The 17904-nt window shown below is 43.3% G+C and overlaps 1 protein-coding gene across 3 annotated transcripts; it reads right to left on the bottom strand.

Annotated features, from left to right (window-relative positions):
* Positions 1-893: 893 nt before the first annotated feature.
* On the bottom strand, positions 894-16476 carry PRLR (prolactin receptor). Of its 3 annotated transcripts, XM_044916967.1 has the most exons (9): positions 16330-16476; positions 13444-13576; positions 11943-12112; positions 8368-8537; positions 6018-6159; positions 4638-4737; positions 4042-4111; positions 2113-2263; positions 1412-1531 (listed from the first exon to the last, which is right to left on the bottom strand). In XM_044916967.1, exons 1-9 carry the CDS (start codon positions 16397-16399, stop codon positions 1491-1493), a joined length of 1047 nt encoding a protein of 348 aa, XP_044772902.1. In that variant the 5' UTR covers positions 16400-16476; the 3' UTR covers positions 1412-1490. The 3 variants fall into 3 exon arrangements, with proteins under 3 accessions (XP_021551832.1, XP_044772901.1, XP_044772902.1); XM_021696157.1 differs by having other exon boundaries at positions 894-2263; XM_044916966.1 differs by lacking the exons at positions 11943-12112; positions 13444-13576 and having other exon boundaries at positions 894-2263.
* Positions 16477-17904: the final 1428 nt, after the last annotated feature.

Raw genomic sequence — 17904 nt, 5'->3', positions numbered from 1 at the left:
TGGTCTGTGGAAAGCCCTAAACCTCTTGGCTGGCGACTGTTGAAAGTATCACAGAGATAGAATCAGATAAACTATACAACGCTGTGCTGGAAATTGAATATAATCATCCACTTCATATTCCTCAATGGGCTTTGGGTTGCTATGGCATTTTACTCCACAAACAGGGACTGTGTATACTATGTACTGCAAATACTCATTATAACCTCATAGCAGAACATACCGTACCTGCTAAATACGTAAACAGCTGTACTGGGAAGATAGAAAATAGTTTTTTATTTTACCTAAGTGATAGAAAAATAGTCTTCAAAAATACATTGTGAAACTTACGGGTTTATATTAACGTAGAATTTGTATGTACAGTAAGGCAGTATTTCCATTAGCATCCTGCTGTGATTATCTTTTAAAATTAGTCTTTGGGGATTTTTTTTTTTTAACCTAACCGAAGACTAGGGTGTATAATAAATTCTCTCTTATGCTGAAACGAAACAGGAAAACATTTTAGAAGAATTTACCACATGAAACTCATTTACCTGTCATGTTAGAAAATTTCACTTTCCAAAACTATTTTCTCTAGAGGCTTCAGAATAAAATACAATTTAGGGGGAGAAAAAAAAAATCCATGCTTAACAAATTCAAACCATTTTAAGAAAAAACTGGAGGCATCATTTTGGCTTGCATATTGGCAATGCATCACTAAGGTGATAGGAACTGATGTAAACAATGTGTCCGGTGTTCTGGAATGCATTCTTTCTTCAAATGGGTCGTATTTGGTTAATCCGAATAAAAATGAAAGAGGAGTGCAAAGGTTTGTTGGTTTTTTGAAAGCGGTTTTCATGGCATTTTTCTCACATCTATCATCTTCCTGTGGTAAACAACTGTGAGTATTTCATTTCCTTCGGTCACATACCAAACCATGAAAGCCCCTTCCAGAGGATATACCTATTGGCACTGTCCCTCAAAAATACTAAACGATGTACTTTTATTTCATTGAACACATAATTTTATAACTAAGAGCAAAAAAAAGTCAATCTACAAATCACAGGAAACAAAACAATTTGTTCTGGAATCAACTGTTGGAGAAAGGCAGCTGGTTGAAAATGGAGCATGAGGAGTGAACTATGGGCTGTATAGTGTCATCCTAACCACATTCTTGAGCATTCTCTAGTAGGGTACATTTCCTGTACTCTGTAGTGTTACCTGAAAAGAAATCACATTTTAACCAATCATTCCGTTAATCAAACTATCACTGAAAGGAGTGCATAAAACACGTGGGATCCAGGTAATCCAACCCACCCAGCTGGAGTCCGCAGCTGCTTGGGGCCGAGGTGAAGGAAGCCAGGTCTTCTTCGGCTGGATTCTCTTGAAGAGATGGCGGAGCCTCCTTGGCTGGTTCTTCCAACGCAGCCAGGTTCTGAGCTCGCGGATCCTGCACTAACACCAGGATGTTGTTATCCATCACCCTGGACACCTTAGCGTACTCCTTACTGGCTTCAGGAGGACTGGGCTTCTCTGGCTGGTTGCTGTTCTCTTTGTGTTTTGGGAGCAATGACAGTGCTCCATCTTTGTTAACCTTGTGAATCTCCACGTAATCCAAGGGTTTCACAGAGATCAAAGGGGTTTTCTCCAGGGGTAACAGCCATGCTGTGCCTTGGTCAGTCTTGGAATGGAAGCTTTCTACTTCTCTCCGCTCAGCTGCCTTTTCCTCCCCTCCAGTCTCAGTGGTTTTTGAAGATCTTAAAGCGTGTGCGTCTGTTTTGCCCAACAAAGCGGCCGATGCCCCTGCCGTGCCCACAGCCAGCTTACACACATCAGCAATGTTGTGGTAAGAAGATCTGGGGCTGTGCTGGCTGGGAGGCTGTGGTAAAGGCCAGGTTGAGGATTTGGATCCGTCGGCAGGGAAATAGGGGATCTTGCCTTCCAAGCGTGTGCTCTGGGCATCCCAAGTGCAGGTAACCTTTGTTTGGGGATTCTCTGGCTTCTCAATGCCCTCAGGAATGTTACACGTGGAGGGATTTGCCCGGGCTTCCTCACACTTTTTAGACAAAAAGGAAGGGCTGTCGCAGCTGCCCCGGCCAGAGTCGCTGTCTGGATCCAGGGGTGTGGGCTTCATATCTTGATCCGGGTGTTTTGAATGGGCTGGCATCAGCTGCTGGTCCTCGCTGTCATCCACTTCTAAAAACTCCACCAGCAAGTCCTCACAGTCAGAAGTGGGAGGGAAGTCTTGGCACCCCAGGGCACTCAGCAGTTCCTCAGACTTGCCCTTCTAGGAAAAGGAGAGACGGCCGTTAGCTTCCTAACATTCGACGTCGGCCAAGCCCGTGGTCCTGACTAGGGGCAAGTGGGATGTGCTAATGGCCTCGCGAAACTTCCCAAACGTCAGACATTTATGTACCAAGCTATCTACAGTCACCTCCTGGACTACTCCTCATCTCATATTTTTCTTTCAGTTAATTCATGATTTTAACTTAGTCTCTTTCTAAGCAATAATGATGATGAGTTTAATGGGCAAGTAGTATATGCACATATAATAAACATGCACCTATCAAATATGACGTTTGTGAAACATCAAAAACCACAGTGCTCATGCCTGCATTTGGTGCCTTGGGACCCGCTGGCCCTGAGATCTGGTTGCTGGCCTCCTAACCAACTCCACCATCTTCTGGAGTCTGGCAGTGGTCAGCAGATTCTCGTCTCTCCCTTCTCTCTCAACTCCTCCTCTTCCTACTTCTTCCTTTCCCCTCCCTTCTCGTCCTACCCTATTCTTTCCTTTCCTTCTGCTCCATTTCCTGTCCCTCTCCCCTCCCCCTCTCTCCCTGCTGTCCCAGTTTCCTCCCTCTCCTCCTCTCTGTTCTCCTTCTTCTCCCCTCCTCCTTCCTCCTGCCTTCTCTTGTTTTTCACTCTTCTTCCTGATTGCTTGACTTAGGTCAGGTACTGGTACCCAAATCTTGACCCTATCACTTATTAAAGGGTACTGACTTTGGACAAGTTGCTCTATGGTCCTCACTTTCTCCATCTGTAAAATGGGAATAATAGTAGCCATCTGGGAGGGTTCTTCTGAAGATGAGAGGTAATTGTGATTAAGAATATGAAAACTTTTTTGTGTGTGTGACACCAACAGTAGTTATTTTATTATTAAGTCCCTGTGGCTACAAGGTCAAATTTCGAGCTAGACAGTGGTTAATTTACTTAGTTGAGATGTTCATGTTGGTTCTGTGCAGGTCAGTACTAGGACTGGGTAGCGAGGTAAGAGCACTGGACCAGGAGCCCAAGTTCTGGGGCTCTAAGCCCTGATCCGGTATTTGCAAACTGAATGCAGTCAAGCCAAATTCTCTGGGACTCACTTTTCACATTCTTGTTGTGTTGTTAGCCTCACAGTGGCTGGGTCAAGTGATGTAATGTGCAGGTCATTGCTTTTAGATACATCAGTGTTAAGCTGAAGTCAAATTGAAACTACATATTTCAATCTGGACAGAAATGTAAAATGTTCTAACCCCTCTTTTTATGCAAAACACTTGAATTTAAATCCCTCTTGAATCAGCCTAAGTGGGCCCTGGCAAACACTAGCCCCCTTGTACTGATCCAGTCTCTACTGAGTGCTCAAAGTGAGCAACAATTACAAGAGGATATTGCAATTATGCAAAGAACATTCAAGTGAAAACTTTAACCGAAGTGTGACAAAGGAGGTGGTGGTGGGTCCCTGTTTTGTATTAATTAAAATATTCACCCTCTTTCTAAATTGGTTATTTGCACAAAATGTTTATTTCTATGCTTATGAACAGACCTGGTAAAGCTAGCCAAGTATTACTATGTGTTTGCATGTTTTCTTGACTTTCTCTCCTTGCCCTCTGACGTCTCGTGTCTGAAGGTAAGGACCCTCACGCCTCCAACCGTCTTTCTGGAAACATGCATGCTGAGGAGTGGGGCTGAGCTGGGCGGGGGCTGAGCCGGCCAGGCGGAAGTGACGGGAATTTTGTGCGCCCGTGTAAAGGTCATTATTCCAAAGCAGTGAGTCACACTACATTCCCCACCTCTCCCACTTACCTCCAGCAGATGAGCATCAAATCCTTTTATTTTTGGCCCAGGAACTGGTGGAAGGATGCAGGTCACCATGCTTTAAAATAATTTGTGAAAAAGAATTAGATGACTCACCTTCTCACTTTGTAATTTTTGAAAGATTAGTATTCTCTCTAACTACCTGCTACACGGACTACAGTGGACAGGAGTTAGATTTCTGGGAGACTCTCATAGGCTCTATGAGACTAACGATCAATGGTGAAGACAATAATTTTAGGGGCCTACATAGTATTTAACTCTGGCTCATTGAGGAGGCCGATGCTGAAATGAGTGGATTATTTGGCCTACTTGCTTCTCTTGATTGGAGCTGCTTTTAATGGGGGTTTTACTAATGCACCACCGGGAACCTCAGTTTGATGGAAAGAGCACCAGCTTCAAAGGAGTCCATCCTGCTCCTTTTGCTAGCACCGATAAAAGATTTTCTATGGGCGAGCACACTGTAGCTAATGGCTCAAAGGAAGTGCTTGGCTTATGTGTAGGTTTTCAACATCTTTGCATTATCCTTTTTGGCTGCGATCCCTGACAACCATGATTGGGAGGAGGGTTGATAGACAGTGAAGTACCTATGGCCTTTCAAAGCCACAGCTGCGACCATAATCAGACAAATAACAGCAGAAAGAACGGCCACAAAGATCCACACAATGGTATCTTTCATGGTGACATCTACAAAGCAAACAGTCGGAAAGCTTTGATCACATGAAAGCATCATTAAAAACAAAAACAAAAAAACCCCAAATAAGCAAAAGTCATGAACCAAAGAGTTTCCCCCCACTTCCCTACCCCTCTTTTGATTTGAACAGCAATCCAAAGAGTGCTCAGGTCACTGAGTGTCTCAGTGACAGGTTTAATTTTTATTATTAAAGTTTAATATGTTGCATATATTTTACAGTACTCTATAAATTTCAAAATCCTTTTACATATTATTTTATTTGGCCCTTTAGGAGGAAATTCAAAGTCACATGGCCCACTGCAGTAATAATAATAAAGGCCATCACGTATTAAGGTTTTGTTAACTAACCTCTTTATAAACACTGCCTGGTATATAAAGATGAGGACACGGAGGCTCAAAGAGCGATTTCCCCACAAACATGTCAACTATAAAGCTGCAGTTGGGATTTGAACCTGGATCTTCTGCCTCTGGACCTTGTGCTTTGATTTATTTAATAAGAACCAGGGCTGAACTGGACGCACATGTGAATCTTATGGCCCACATTTCAGGGCTGTTTCAAAGCCAAGCCAAAGCAGGTTTTGTACTTTGGCTGGGCAAGCTGGCAGAGGAGCTAGGCTTTGCCATGGGGTTCTGGGTAGGACCTCAAACTTCACTGAGCTTCATTTTCCTCACTTTTGATTCCTAATGCTAATCCTATTCTCTCTGAAGACCTGAGAGGGTTGGAAGGGCCAAACAAGGTGAAGACTTTATAAACCATAACATACTTTAGAAAAGCAAGATAAATCATTCTCTTGTGGAGCACAGGCTGCCATGTTTAATGGCACTTAGAACTGAGCACCTCTTATACACTGTACCTTCATACAAGGGTCAAGATGTAATTGACCTCATGGACTGAAAATTGGTTCATGCCTTTGAGATGGCATACCACCTTACAAATTTTGGGACAACTAGATGATGACCTTGAGTGAATTAGAGGGATAGGGCAGATGGGGAGGGCAGAATGGCTGACCATCAAGCCCTCTGAAACCTGCCAAGTCCGCATTTGTAGCCTTATCCTGGAAACTGGTCCTCACTGACAGTGACCTAGGGAGCAGTGCTACACTTCCAGGTGTCTTTGTATTGGATGGAGAGATGATAAACCCACCTCTATCTATTCTTCTGGCCAAGGCCTAAAATAGTTTCTCTCTTAGTAGTTACTACATGCAAACTTACTAGATTCATTTTGTTTTAGAAATATTTTGGAGTATAGGCAAAGGCGAGGCAAGACACTCACCATTAGGTATCTGGATGGAGCTCTCTGGGCTCCACTCACTCCAGAATCCATGGTCTGGCTTGCAGCGAACCTGGACAAGGTATTTGTGTCCTGGATATAAGCTGAGAATCTTAAACTGAGTCTGCTGCCCAGCAAAATGAGTCTAGGGACAAACAAGGAAGATAGAAGTCACTCTGACTTGTGTTATATTTCTTCATAGACGTTTCCTCTAGATAATAAACTTTTGGAGAACCGAGGCCAGCAGATTCAATTTTGTAGATAAATCTCTGTTCTTCTCATCACTTCACCCTCCTAGCTCATTTTTTCCTCCTCGCATTGCTCACACAAAAATTAATGGGTTTTCTAACTCTCCATGGGGAACACTATCGACATAGAGTCAAACATTCTGCTCCCTATCCTCTACCCCCTTCTAAATTCTAGTCTGTGGAGGACAGCCGGTGAATACAATTGAAAAATGGTTATTGGTTATTTTGTCAACCCTAATAATTTTATTGATTCAAGGATTACCAAATAGTATAAAGCCCCTTTATACTTTATAAAGTATAAAGAGAACCAGGCCTTCAAGTTTGTTGAAACAATAGCATACAAGAGAAACATAACTTTACAATTGAGGGATCAGGTTGTCACCTCTCTGATCCCACAGTTGGCCTTAGAGTCATTTCTGGTGGGTTAACCAGATGATTTCCATCTCCTGGCATGAAGGATCTAATATCACCTCTGAAGTACTCTTGCTAAAAATTGTTCAACCTGAATCTGATCAAGTTTTTAGATCTAATTGTCTGGTTACAGGAAATACAGGGGCAGAGAAATTAGCCAAATGACCTCACAGAGAACTCATCAGACAAATGCAGAAGATGGAACATCATCTGAGCACGTTGAGATGGAAACAATAGAACAACCAGCCACAACGTGTGGTCTTGGAGTGGATTCTGGTTTGGACAAACTAGCTGTTAAAGATATTTTTTGAAGCAATTGGGGGAGTCTACGGCCATACCACCCTGAATGCGCCGGATCTCATCTGATCTCGGAAGCTAAGCAGGGTCGGGCCTGGTTAGTACTTGGATGGGAAGCAGTTGGGGGAATTAAAATATGGACTGGCTATTAAATGTTATTAAGAAATTTTAATTAATTTTCTAAGTGTGATCCTATTATTTTGGCTATGTTTGGAAATGTTCCCTTTTTAAAAAATTTGCATTGTTATCATCGCTAATGGGTTTGAGAGTATCTTTTTTTAAATTGAAGCATAATTAACATACAAGTGTTACATTAGTTTCAAGTGTACAATATAATGATTCAACAATTGTATACATAACTCCGTGCTCATCCCAATAAGTGTACTCTTCATCCCCTTCACCTATTTCGTCCATCCTCCAGCCTACCTGCCCTCTGGCAACCACCAGTTTGTTCTCTGTATTTAAGAGTCTGTTTTTTTGTTTGTCTCTTTGTTCTTTGTTTGTTCATTTGTTTTGTTCCTTAAATTCCACATATGAGTGAAACCAAATGTTCCCTTTTTTTCTTTTTAAATTTTAAGCAGGCTCCATGCCCAGTGTGGGGCTAGAACTCACAACCCTGAGATTAAGAGTCACACACTTCACTGCCTGAGCCACCCAGGCACCCCTCAAATGTTCTCTTTTTAAAAGAGACATATACAGGGTAAGGGAAGGAAAACCGACTGGGAAGAAATCAGAGAGGGAGACAAACCATGAGAGATTCTGGACTCCAGGAAACAAACCAGGAGGGGGGTGGGGGATAAGGTAGCTGCGTGATGGGTATTAAGGATGGCATGTGTTGTGATGAGTACTGGGTGTTATACGCAACTATTGAATCATTGAACACTACATCAAAAACTAATGATGTACTATACATTGGCTAATTGAACATAATAATAAAAAAATAAATAAAAATAAAAGAAACATATACTAAAATATTTAAGAGTAGACTATTATAATGCCTGTAATTTACTGCATTATTTCTTCCTTACATTGAAGTATTTGCAAGTGAATAAAAATACCATTGATCATGGACTGGTTACACTGAGACTTTTTCCTCCTACTTAGTGCCACGTAAGTACACTCACAAGTGTCTCAATCTAAGATATCCTGAGGGAGGTGGGTTGGATACCTGGTGGAAGACCTGTTCAGTGCAAGGAGCTAGCTTTGGGTGAGTATGAAGATGACCCCCATCAATCCCAGTGGAGGGGAGGAGGCCCTTCCATGTTGGGGTGGGTCACATCAGCATCAAGAGGGCAACAGGGTTACCCCAAAATGAGGAGGAATGACTTATTCTCAGCTGCGAGGGCTTCATCTTTGCCAAGGACCTGTTTCTTTCCAAAAGCTTCTAGTTGACTCACCTCCCACTCAGTTGCTTTCTCAGGTTTTAACCGAATTTCATACTGGAGTGTGAGCCAACCAGATCTAACGTCAACCAGGGTGGGTGGGTACCATTTCATCCACAGATATGGTTTTTTGTCTTCTGGCTGTTTTAATTCCAAAGTTAGGTTCACAGGAGGGTCTGGTTCAACTGTAGACAGGAAAGAAACTCCACATTTAGTAAAAGTGGTATCTGCACACAGAACCGTATGACTTAGAGGCGGCTCTCTCTACTGTTTCACTCCACTATGGTTATGAGACTCTTGGCATTTGATATCAGGTGCTGGTCAGCAGAACTGGGGTTAGGTTGAAGCAAGCAAGATGCAAAATTTAAGAAGGCACAAACGGCCAAGAAGCATAGGAAAGAGGCTCAAAAGTCATTGAGACATGCAAGTCAAAACCACAACGAGATACCATTTCATACCCGCTAGCGTGGCTAGAATTCAAAGAGTGAAAAATAATAAGTGTTGGTGAGGACACTGGAGAAACTGGAACCCTCGTCCATTGTTGATGGGGATGTAAAGTGGTACAGCCACTGTAGAAAAAAGTCTAGAAGTTACCTAGAAAGTTAAATGTGGTATTACCATGTCACCCATCAACTTCACTCCTATGTATATACCCAAAAGAATTGAAGGCAGGTGTTCAAACAAAAACTTGTACCTGAGTGTTCATAATACCCATTAAATGTCCATAATATCCTATCCAGAAGAGCCAATAGGTGGAAACAACCCAAATGTCCATCAACTGATGAATGGATAAATAATGTCTATATCATGGAACATGATTCAGCCACAGAGGGAAGGAAATACTGATACACGCTAGAACATAGAGGAATCTGAGAACATTATGCTAAGTGACAGAAGGCAGACACAAAAGGCCACATACTATATGATTCCAGAATAAGCAAATCTATAGAGACAGAAAGCAGACTAGTGGTTGTTCTGGGGCTAGGATAAAGCGGGGAATCCAGAGTAACTGGTTAATGGGTATGAAGTTTCCATTTGGAGTGGTGAAAGTGTTCTGGAACTAGATAGTGATGGTTGCATAACCGTGTGAATGAACTAATACCACTGGATTTCACATTTTAAAATGGGTAAAATGGTGAATTTTATGTTATGTGTATTATGCCACACACACAAAAATAAGGAGGCACTTACTCTCCGGTTCCTTTAAGTACAGGTCTGTGAGTAGCCCTGAAGAGTGCCTTGGGTACCAGCTTGTCTTACCCTAATCTCAGTCCTGCTGGTCAGTAATATCTTCTTGATTCATTTACTACCTCCTCAAGTCAGTCTCCATGCCAGGGGGGGATGTGAGTGTAACTGTAGTATATTTGGCATTATAACCTACAGTTGTCTAAAAAAGTGAACTTTAGAACATTCGCCACTAATCCTAATGCTTATATGTTAATAAGTAAATGCCTAAGAAAGATCATTTTATATGTACTTACTAAACAAACATCATCTGTATACTGAGAAATGCCTCTGATCAAAAACCACTGGTACAAAACTGCCAGCAAAATGTTTAGGATGAATCCTTGAAAGCACAGTTTCTCAACCTCAGCATTATGTATCTTGGACCAGACTCTTCTTCATTGGTGGGTTAGGGTGGGTGGGTGGGGTGCCGTCCTGAGCACTGTAGGCTGCTTAGCAGCATTTGTGGCCTCTACCCATTAAATGTCCATAATATCCTGAGAGCTCTTCCCTCGGTTGTGATAATCAGAGATGTTTCCCGTCATTGCTAAATATCCTGGGGGAGGCAACATAGCCCCGAGTTGAGAATCACTGCTTTCAAGCATCTTCAACATTGCTAAATGTAATTCAAGGGCAGTAGGAACAAGAACAAGAACAAAATCTATTTCTGAGAGATTATCTGTCAATATTGTCATTCTGAACTGCGGGTTATCACTGGATGAGACTCAGGCTGATAGAAAATGTACTGTGGTTAATACTGATTAAAAAAAAAAAAAATTTTTTTTTTTTTTTTTGAAGAGAGTCCCAAGCAGGCTCCACACCCAGCTCAGAACCCGACATGGGGCTCCATCTCACAACCCTGAGATCATGACCTGAGCTGAAATCAAGAGTTGGGCATAAACTGACTGATCCACCCAGGCACCCAACACTGATTTTTAGATGAATTCTATGGCATCAACATAGAATTCCTGTCATCAACACTGTATGATGTAGGGTGATATGAGAGTTCCATAAACCCTTCTTCCATTATTTTGGAAAATACAGCCCAACAATTTTTCACCAGAGAATTTGTTTTCCACAGCTCATGTGAAATTGATGCCCTCATCGATTTCACTTTTTAAATGCACTACTCTTCAGTGATTCCGTTTTTTGTGACTACATTCATTGTAGCAATGGCTCATTTCAGAACTTCTTTTGCTTTTGCTGTTTTGCCCTCATATGTTAAATCTGTAAGAGAGAGCCCACGACAAAGGAATTATTTGGCATTTAGCATCTTCAAGACTTTGCATCTCAAGTAATTTATATGACTAGAATTTATTTTATTCCTACTTGCCACTGGCGTTGCCTTTCTGAGTTTCTTAAACTAAGATCACATTCAGTTTCCACCCCCAGGCTCATTCCAGTGATTTGCTGCAAGAGAAATTATTTGTGTGTACTGGTTGGTGTTGGAAGCTTTTCTAGTTTTTAAGGATAAACCACTGATAACATGCCATTGGGATGATATGCAAATGAACACTTCAGAATCCTAATCTGATTTTCCTTGCTGAGTGGTGTTAGGTAAATCTAGAAGACTTGGGTAAACATGAACCTAATTAGCTATTCCCTAGATTATTACCCAAGATGAAGGCTGAACCCCGGCCTGGCCAAGCCATCTCTTGTCCTAAGATTCCCTTTGTCACCCCTGCCACACCGTCCAGGCCACTACAGTGATGCCTAATTGCCCTGCAGCTCACTGTTGATCATGCAAAGCCAGAAGCAGCGTTTGGGTTGACTTTGTTTTACTTTGCTAATGACTTCTCCAAACGTTGTACTTGTGATCTTGGCCTTCAGCCTGTTGTTCAAGTAGTAGTATTTACTCCTCAAATTATTTATTTTTAAAATAATAGCTCCAGTTGCTAAGAAGCACAGGTATATTGAGAATTGAATTTGGGGGAAATCGGTTTGGCGCAATCTCTGTGGGTGCAGAAGCAGATGAACACCTTCTAGGAGCTGCTACTCCATGGAGCAGCTCTGTGTTCCATCGGGAGAGAGAAAGTAAGGGAGAAGGGGACATCGGTTGCAGAAGGAGGGCTGGAGGGAAGGAGTGATAAGGGACGCATAAGCAGAACATTCCTTCTGGATGCAAGAGGATGAGAAGAAGGGTTAAGGGAAAGCACAGAAGCATAAGGATCCCACATGCCAGTCCTATTGCCATGAATGACTTGATAAAAATTGGTTTGAGAAACTCAGTTGAGAAGGATATTGTAAAATTTCTGATCTTTCTTTTTGGGGATGCAACCAAAAGCCAAGAAGACTCAAATTGAGTTTGACTATTGGTAAATCAATAACTGAATAACACATTCCTTACCTGTCGCCCTTCCCCTTACCTATGTAAGTCACGTCCACATAACGTGGATCTGAGGAACTGCTTCCCATCTGGTTTGTGGCATTTATTGTGATGATGTACATTGTCCATATGGAGGTGTGCTTCTTGTTGAAGTAACAGGAATTGGGGCCACTGGTTATGTAGTCTGGACATTCGTGTGTGATTGTCTCTCTGCAATGAGTAATATATTAGCAGTGAATAAGAAAGTAGTAAACAGAGTTTAATCTCCTGAGTAGATTAGTAACACTGGCTTTTGGGGATGGATCAGACATTTGGGATGCAAGAACCAGAGTGAGGAACAACTCCCCAAACTTCTGTGTCCTGCCCATGTCAGCCGGGGGTGACAAGAAAGAGGGTGCCGGAGATGGTGGAAGGGTTACGTGAGGTCCTCAGTGACTCTGCTGCTCATCAACACCTCCCTTCGATAGGTTTTTGTGGGCTTTGGGATATATGCCCCCTGCCAATAAATGCTTGAGCTCTCGATGGCCAAGGCGCCGCCCTACCCAGGGAACTGCTGCTGGTCATCTCAGGAAATGTGACTCTCCCCGGTACATACATCCCGGGGGCCATGCACGACGTACCATTTATTGTGCATATGTGTTGAATTACATTTCATTAAAAAAAGATGAAAGAGGGTAAGCATTGCCATCAGTATATTCCAGATTGCCCTAAGTCAGCAACAGAGTAACATGACTAAGAAAAGAGCTATTTCAGGACCAGGTGGCCTCATTAGGCTGCTCACATGTAGATGTCAGGGCCTCAACGCAAGACACAGCACAAGGTGTGAAGGCTTATTTCATTTTGGTCGTCAGTTTGAGTTCCTGAACTCTATTTACATGATACTCCTCCAGGTCCCAGAAGGGATGACAGCGTTGTGTACAACAAAGTGCCGTCTTTGGGATGTGGGTCAGCTGTTGCAACCGGTAAATGCTTTTTTCACTGAGGAAGGATACAGCCCTCCTGGGCTTTCCAGGATGGTTTCATTGTGAGCAAAACAAGATCCTCACCCAGAGATGACCTTGTTTAGCCCTCACTGCAACCTTAGCTCCAAATATGCCCTCTGGAAGATCAGAGATCCTGGATCAGCAAATGCTAAGGAAAAAATCCTTACCTCTCTTGGCTTATAGGGCTCTTTCTTGGTCAAAAGGATTACATGATAATCTCGCTGAGATTGCAAAAGTAACAAATGGCACAAGGTTTACATCTAAAAGTAACTAGCATTTAGGAAAGATCCATATGTGACCTTGGGATACAACCTGACCTTGGGACAGACACTGGGAATAATGCTGTACTATATTGCTGGGGTAGCGGATGACCTTATATACATGGAGAGCTCGTCAAGGACATTAACAGGAGAGTGTAGGCATGGGCAGTGAAGTTCTTTTCCCCGGTGGTAGGAGCCTTACTCATGCCAATCCAGGGGAGTGTGGTAACTCTAACTTTAGGCCGGGAGATTGAGAGCAGTCACGTGGCAGTTGATAGGAGAGAAGAGAACTTTTTACCCTTCCTTGTGGTACATCAGCGTGTAATTAGTAGGAAGTCCTCCGTCTTCCCCAGGTTTCCACCAGCAGGTGAATGTTTCCTTTTCAGGAGAACGACATTTAAAGATCTCAGGTTTTCCAGGAGGTGATTGTCCTAGAAAAAGCCAGAAGTCACTTAGGAACAAGGTGCATTCAACCATTGGACCCTCCTGCTGGTGACAGAAGCAGACTGATGGGACAAGGTCAGTGATGAGGTGTGATGGGGCCTAAGGGTGGGGTGCTCAGAAATGCCAGCAACATTCCTCTGTGGGCTGTCCCGGTGTTGGCAGGACTGAGAGAGAGAGAGCTGTGTGTGTGTGTGTGCCCTGTGAGGTAGAGATGGCCACTAACTAGGATGGGTCACTAACTGTAAAATTCTAACAGAGTGAACATGAAGGGTAAGCTGGATGCATGTGGACTGAAGAGTATGTGGCCCTTCCACAATCCCAGAGTCTATGCAGCTGACATCCTCCCATAGCAGAAGGGTGACCATGAAAAGAATTCTGCTCCAGGCACAAGCATCCTGGGACACTTTGCTGACACAGTGCTCTCTGGCACTTCTCCATCTGCTCATGACTCTCCATTTTTCTGCCATTCCCACACAATTAACTCCATCTGGGACCTTCTGTTTTTTTTTTTCTCTGCATCACTGACGCTCCTTTGGCTGCTCCCCTCCCCTCCCCTATCTTCTCCTTTCCTTCCTGTTTCCCTTCACTTTTCCTTAATTCCATTTGGCTTGGACCTCTCACCCAGCCTCACCGTCTATCTCCTCATTCTCCTGCCCCCATTTCCGATTCTTGTTTTTTAGTCCCTTTTTGTCTTATATTTCCCTCTTTCCTCTTGGATTCTTTTGTGGTGAGTTAGCAAAGGGCTTCCTTGTAGTTCTCTGGCTCTTTTTGGTGGGGGGAGGCATGGTAAGAGGTGGGGGGGGTGGCTAGCTGTTCTCCTGGTTACCAGCTACCATTATTATCCAAGAGCCATATCTCAACGCAGCTGGAAGCTAGAAGGTCTGAATAAGGTGATGGGGAAAGTATGATATCAAAAGGATGGGGTTTTTCAGTTGCTGAATCCCCAAAGCTCTTGATGACCTGGCCCCCCTCTCCTCTTCCTTGTCTGTCAGATCCAAAGAGGAAAAGGGTGGCCCTGGGCATTTGCCTTGTGCTGCTGGGCAGGACCCCCATTTTGCCCATCCACATAACTAACCCCAGGTGATCTTCCTTTTGGCCGAGTTGGATGACTGACTGTTTAGTTCAGAAAATCAGCAGCAGAGAGGAGAGCTTTTGAAAGGTGTCAGTCTCAGCAATTCAGGGGTGTTCTCTCTGTTTTCTCTTATACTTGTCTCCCCCCACCCCTTCCCACTGGTTCCTGGCCAGAACTTCTCTCTGAGCACCAGATCAGAAAGAGTAAGTTTGAGGAGAACATGCATGAGAAGAGGGGACACCAGGCAAAACTGGCCAGAGAGTCATGGAATGATATGATGCAGTGCACAGGCTGGGGCTGAGGACAGCAGGCTGATCGTGTCAGTGTGGGCTAAGCTACCCTCTAGCTCCCAGCCACCCTGAAAACCATCAAAGAATTATAGGAAACCTTAAAACTCCATGCCAGCCAGCCTGGGGTTAGGTCTGCCAAAATTTGTAACATTGTTTATGCTCCAGGGAAAATTTCTTTAGGATAATGTCACAGGTTGAAGTGATTTGTTTGTTGTGTTTTGTTGTGGCTGGGGACGAGCATGTGGGACAGAAAGAAAATTAAAAAAAAAAGACCAAACCCAAACCCTATGGCTCAATAATGAGCATCCTCGGAAGCCAATTAAGGCAACTGTTGATTCTTTGAGTACTTAAAAGTTTCTCTATGGATTATGCTGATCTCTGCTCTCTTTTTTCTCTCTCTGGAAGCTTATCTTTTTCACATTTCACTGGTTATTCATGGTACCTCTAGGAAATTCAGGAGAGGAGAGCACAGTTGTGAAATTACAACTAGTCAAATGTTCCTTTCACTCACTTTAGCAGAGACAGTGAAAATCAATGGACTGTCTCACTATCTTTATAAAATGCACACAGAGGGACAACCACCTAGGTACCGTACACACTTACGTCCACATTAGAGCCCACCTCACAAACACACACATGCACAGCCCCCCCCGCCCCGACATCTTTGCAGCTGCATACTCCGAAGTACACTCGGGAACATACATGGAAATATACACATACATGGAGGCACACACACTGGTATACACAGAGAAGCATTTGCAATCAGATACACATAGAGAAGTTAATACACACAGAAGTATATTCAAAAGTATCCACACTCAAAGATGCACAGAGCTGGGCGCACAGAAATGTACATACGCCAGCATGCACACTCTAGCTGTGAACTTTATTTCTCCCATTAGCCCAGATAATAGAGTTAGCTACATGTTTCCCACCATATAACAGCAATCCCTTTTATCTCTTTACTGTTTTTCAAAGATTTTCCACGTACACTATTGCATCGCAGGTGGAGGGAACATCATAGTCCTCACTGAAAATGTGGAAACCCAGAGAGATTAGGTGATTGGCTCAAGGTCACATAGCTAGTAGCAGCTGACAGCAGCTGGACTGAGACTCTGGTCTTGTCATTCATAGGAGATGCTTCGCTATAGTCCCGGGGTGAGGATAGAAGGCAGAGCACAGGGACACGCTTTTGCATTCACTGCATTCATTCTTTTGCATTAATTTCTGCATTGATTTTAATGCCAAAAATGTTGCAGATAATTTAGTAGCAGCCAATGACATTTTCATCTCTTGTAACTGCAGGATGAGATGGACTCTCCACCCTCTCGAGAAACACCCCAGGGAATTAAAGAGAGCAGGACAGTCCCTTACTTACCATTCAGGAGACTGGTGTTGAGAAAAAGTAGCAAAATGAAAACAGCTGTGGATGCCACACTTTCCTTCATTTTGGCTCCTTTCTCTTTCTACAGGAAATGTATCAGACGTTCACTGAAAGAGAAGGCACCGGGCAACTTTTGTAAAGTAACACTCTGGCCAGGCACACGCCCCACTTTATTCTGGGTGTTTGCAACTGATCCTTGCTCCTTGCTTAATGTGAATGACAAAACAGGAGGAAAGGAATGTAGGAAAATGTAACATGGTTGGATGGCTTGGCTCAGAAGCATCCATGCACACATGCTAGGAAAAATTCTACCACCAGAGGTCACCAGATGACAACGTTCACGGGCAGCCGCGGGGCCGCCGCTCTTGTGCGCAGAGCCCCCAAGAAAAAGTGTCCTCTTTCCACCCTGTGGTCACTTAACCATATATCACCCATTTTACGTGACACAGATTGCATGCCCTACGAGAGAACCATCCTGGGAGGGGCTTTGATCGACCAGCCAAAAATAAAGCAGGCTGAAAAGTCAGCTGCTCAGTAAGTCGCCTCAGTACAAAATCAACCTGGCCTCATGGATGCCGAATTAGGTGGGGGGCTTTCTCTGAAAGTGTAGGCTGAGCAAGAAGTTTGCTGGGCTATGGGCATAACTGTGAACCACAGAGTGAACTCTACTGAACCTCCTTGTGCTTTCTTTCTCCTCTCTCAAGCAATGACAAACCCCAGTAATAATTCATGTCTCTTGGTTTGGGAGTATTAAATAAATTTTGAACCTGCACGTGTTGAGAGTTTTGAGCAATCTATTATTAATACTATTATTTTTACCCTTGGAACAAATTTCAAAGCCTCTAAATGTCCTTCTGAGAAGAAAACATTTTTTAAGGACATTTGAAAAAGGCTCATTAGTCTTGTTGGACTCCAAAAAAACTCTCAGAAAACAACAGACTTGATGAACTAACTGTAAATTCTTGGAAACACATGGCATATATTTTCTTTTAAATCTTACGATTTATACAGATCAAGGGAAGAACATCCAGAGGCCCATTTGAGACGTTTGGAATGACTGGGTGTTGTCTGATGAGCCCTGAAGAGACCAGCTTTCGCCCGTCCCTCCTGGCCACAGCTGGTTCCCCACGTGCCCACTGGACACCGCCTCATGGACAACTTCTAGAAGCCTTTCTCTACCTGCTACCACTCCCTCTGAGACATACTTGGAAATAGAAATCTTAGTGGCAACAGAGATTTGGGGCATCCAGGCACCATCAAGCACTCTCTTCTACTGGGTCTCCTGGTTTAGTAACGGCTCCTATGAGGAAGCCAGTATGTTGTTCTCTGGGGACCTTCTAGTTGCTCTTCCAGGAATCCTTCCAAATGCCTCCCCCTCCCCAGGTTGCACACTCTAAACTACCTACCCCATCCAACTCCTTGGGTCATTCAATTTAAATCAAGTTGCTAAAGGCTCATAATGGGTATAATCAAATTTCAAATGTCTCTCTTGTCCTAAAAATGTAAAAAGTCTTATTTCTTGCAAACAAATTTTACATGTATTCATCCCTGGTTTTTTTTTTTTTTTTT

Source organism: Neomonachus schauinslandi, chromosome 7, assembly GCF_002201575.2.
Source record: "Neomonachus schauinslandi chromosome 7, ASM220157v2, whole genome shotgun sequence".
NCBI classification, from domain to species: Eukaryota; Metazoa; Chordata; class Mammalia; order Carnivora; family Phocidae; genus Neomonachus; species Neomonachus schauinslandi.
The sequence above is the reverse complement of the archived record's forward strand: the minus strand, read 5'-3'. Positions and strand labels throughout refer to the sequence as shown.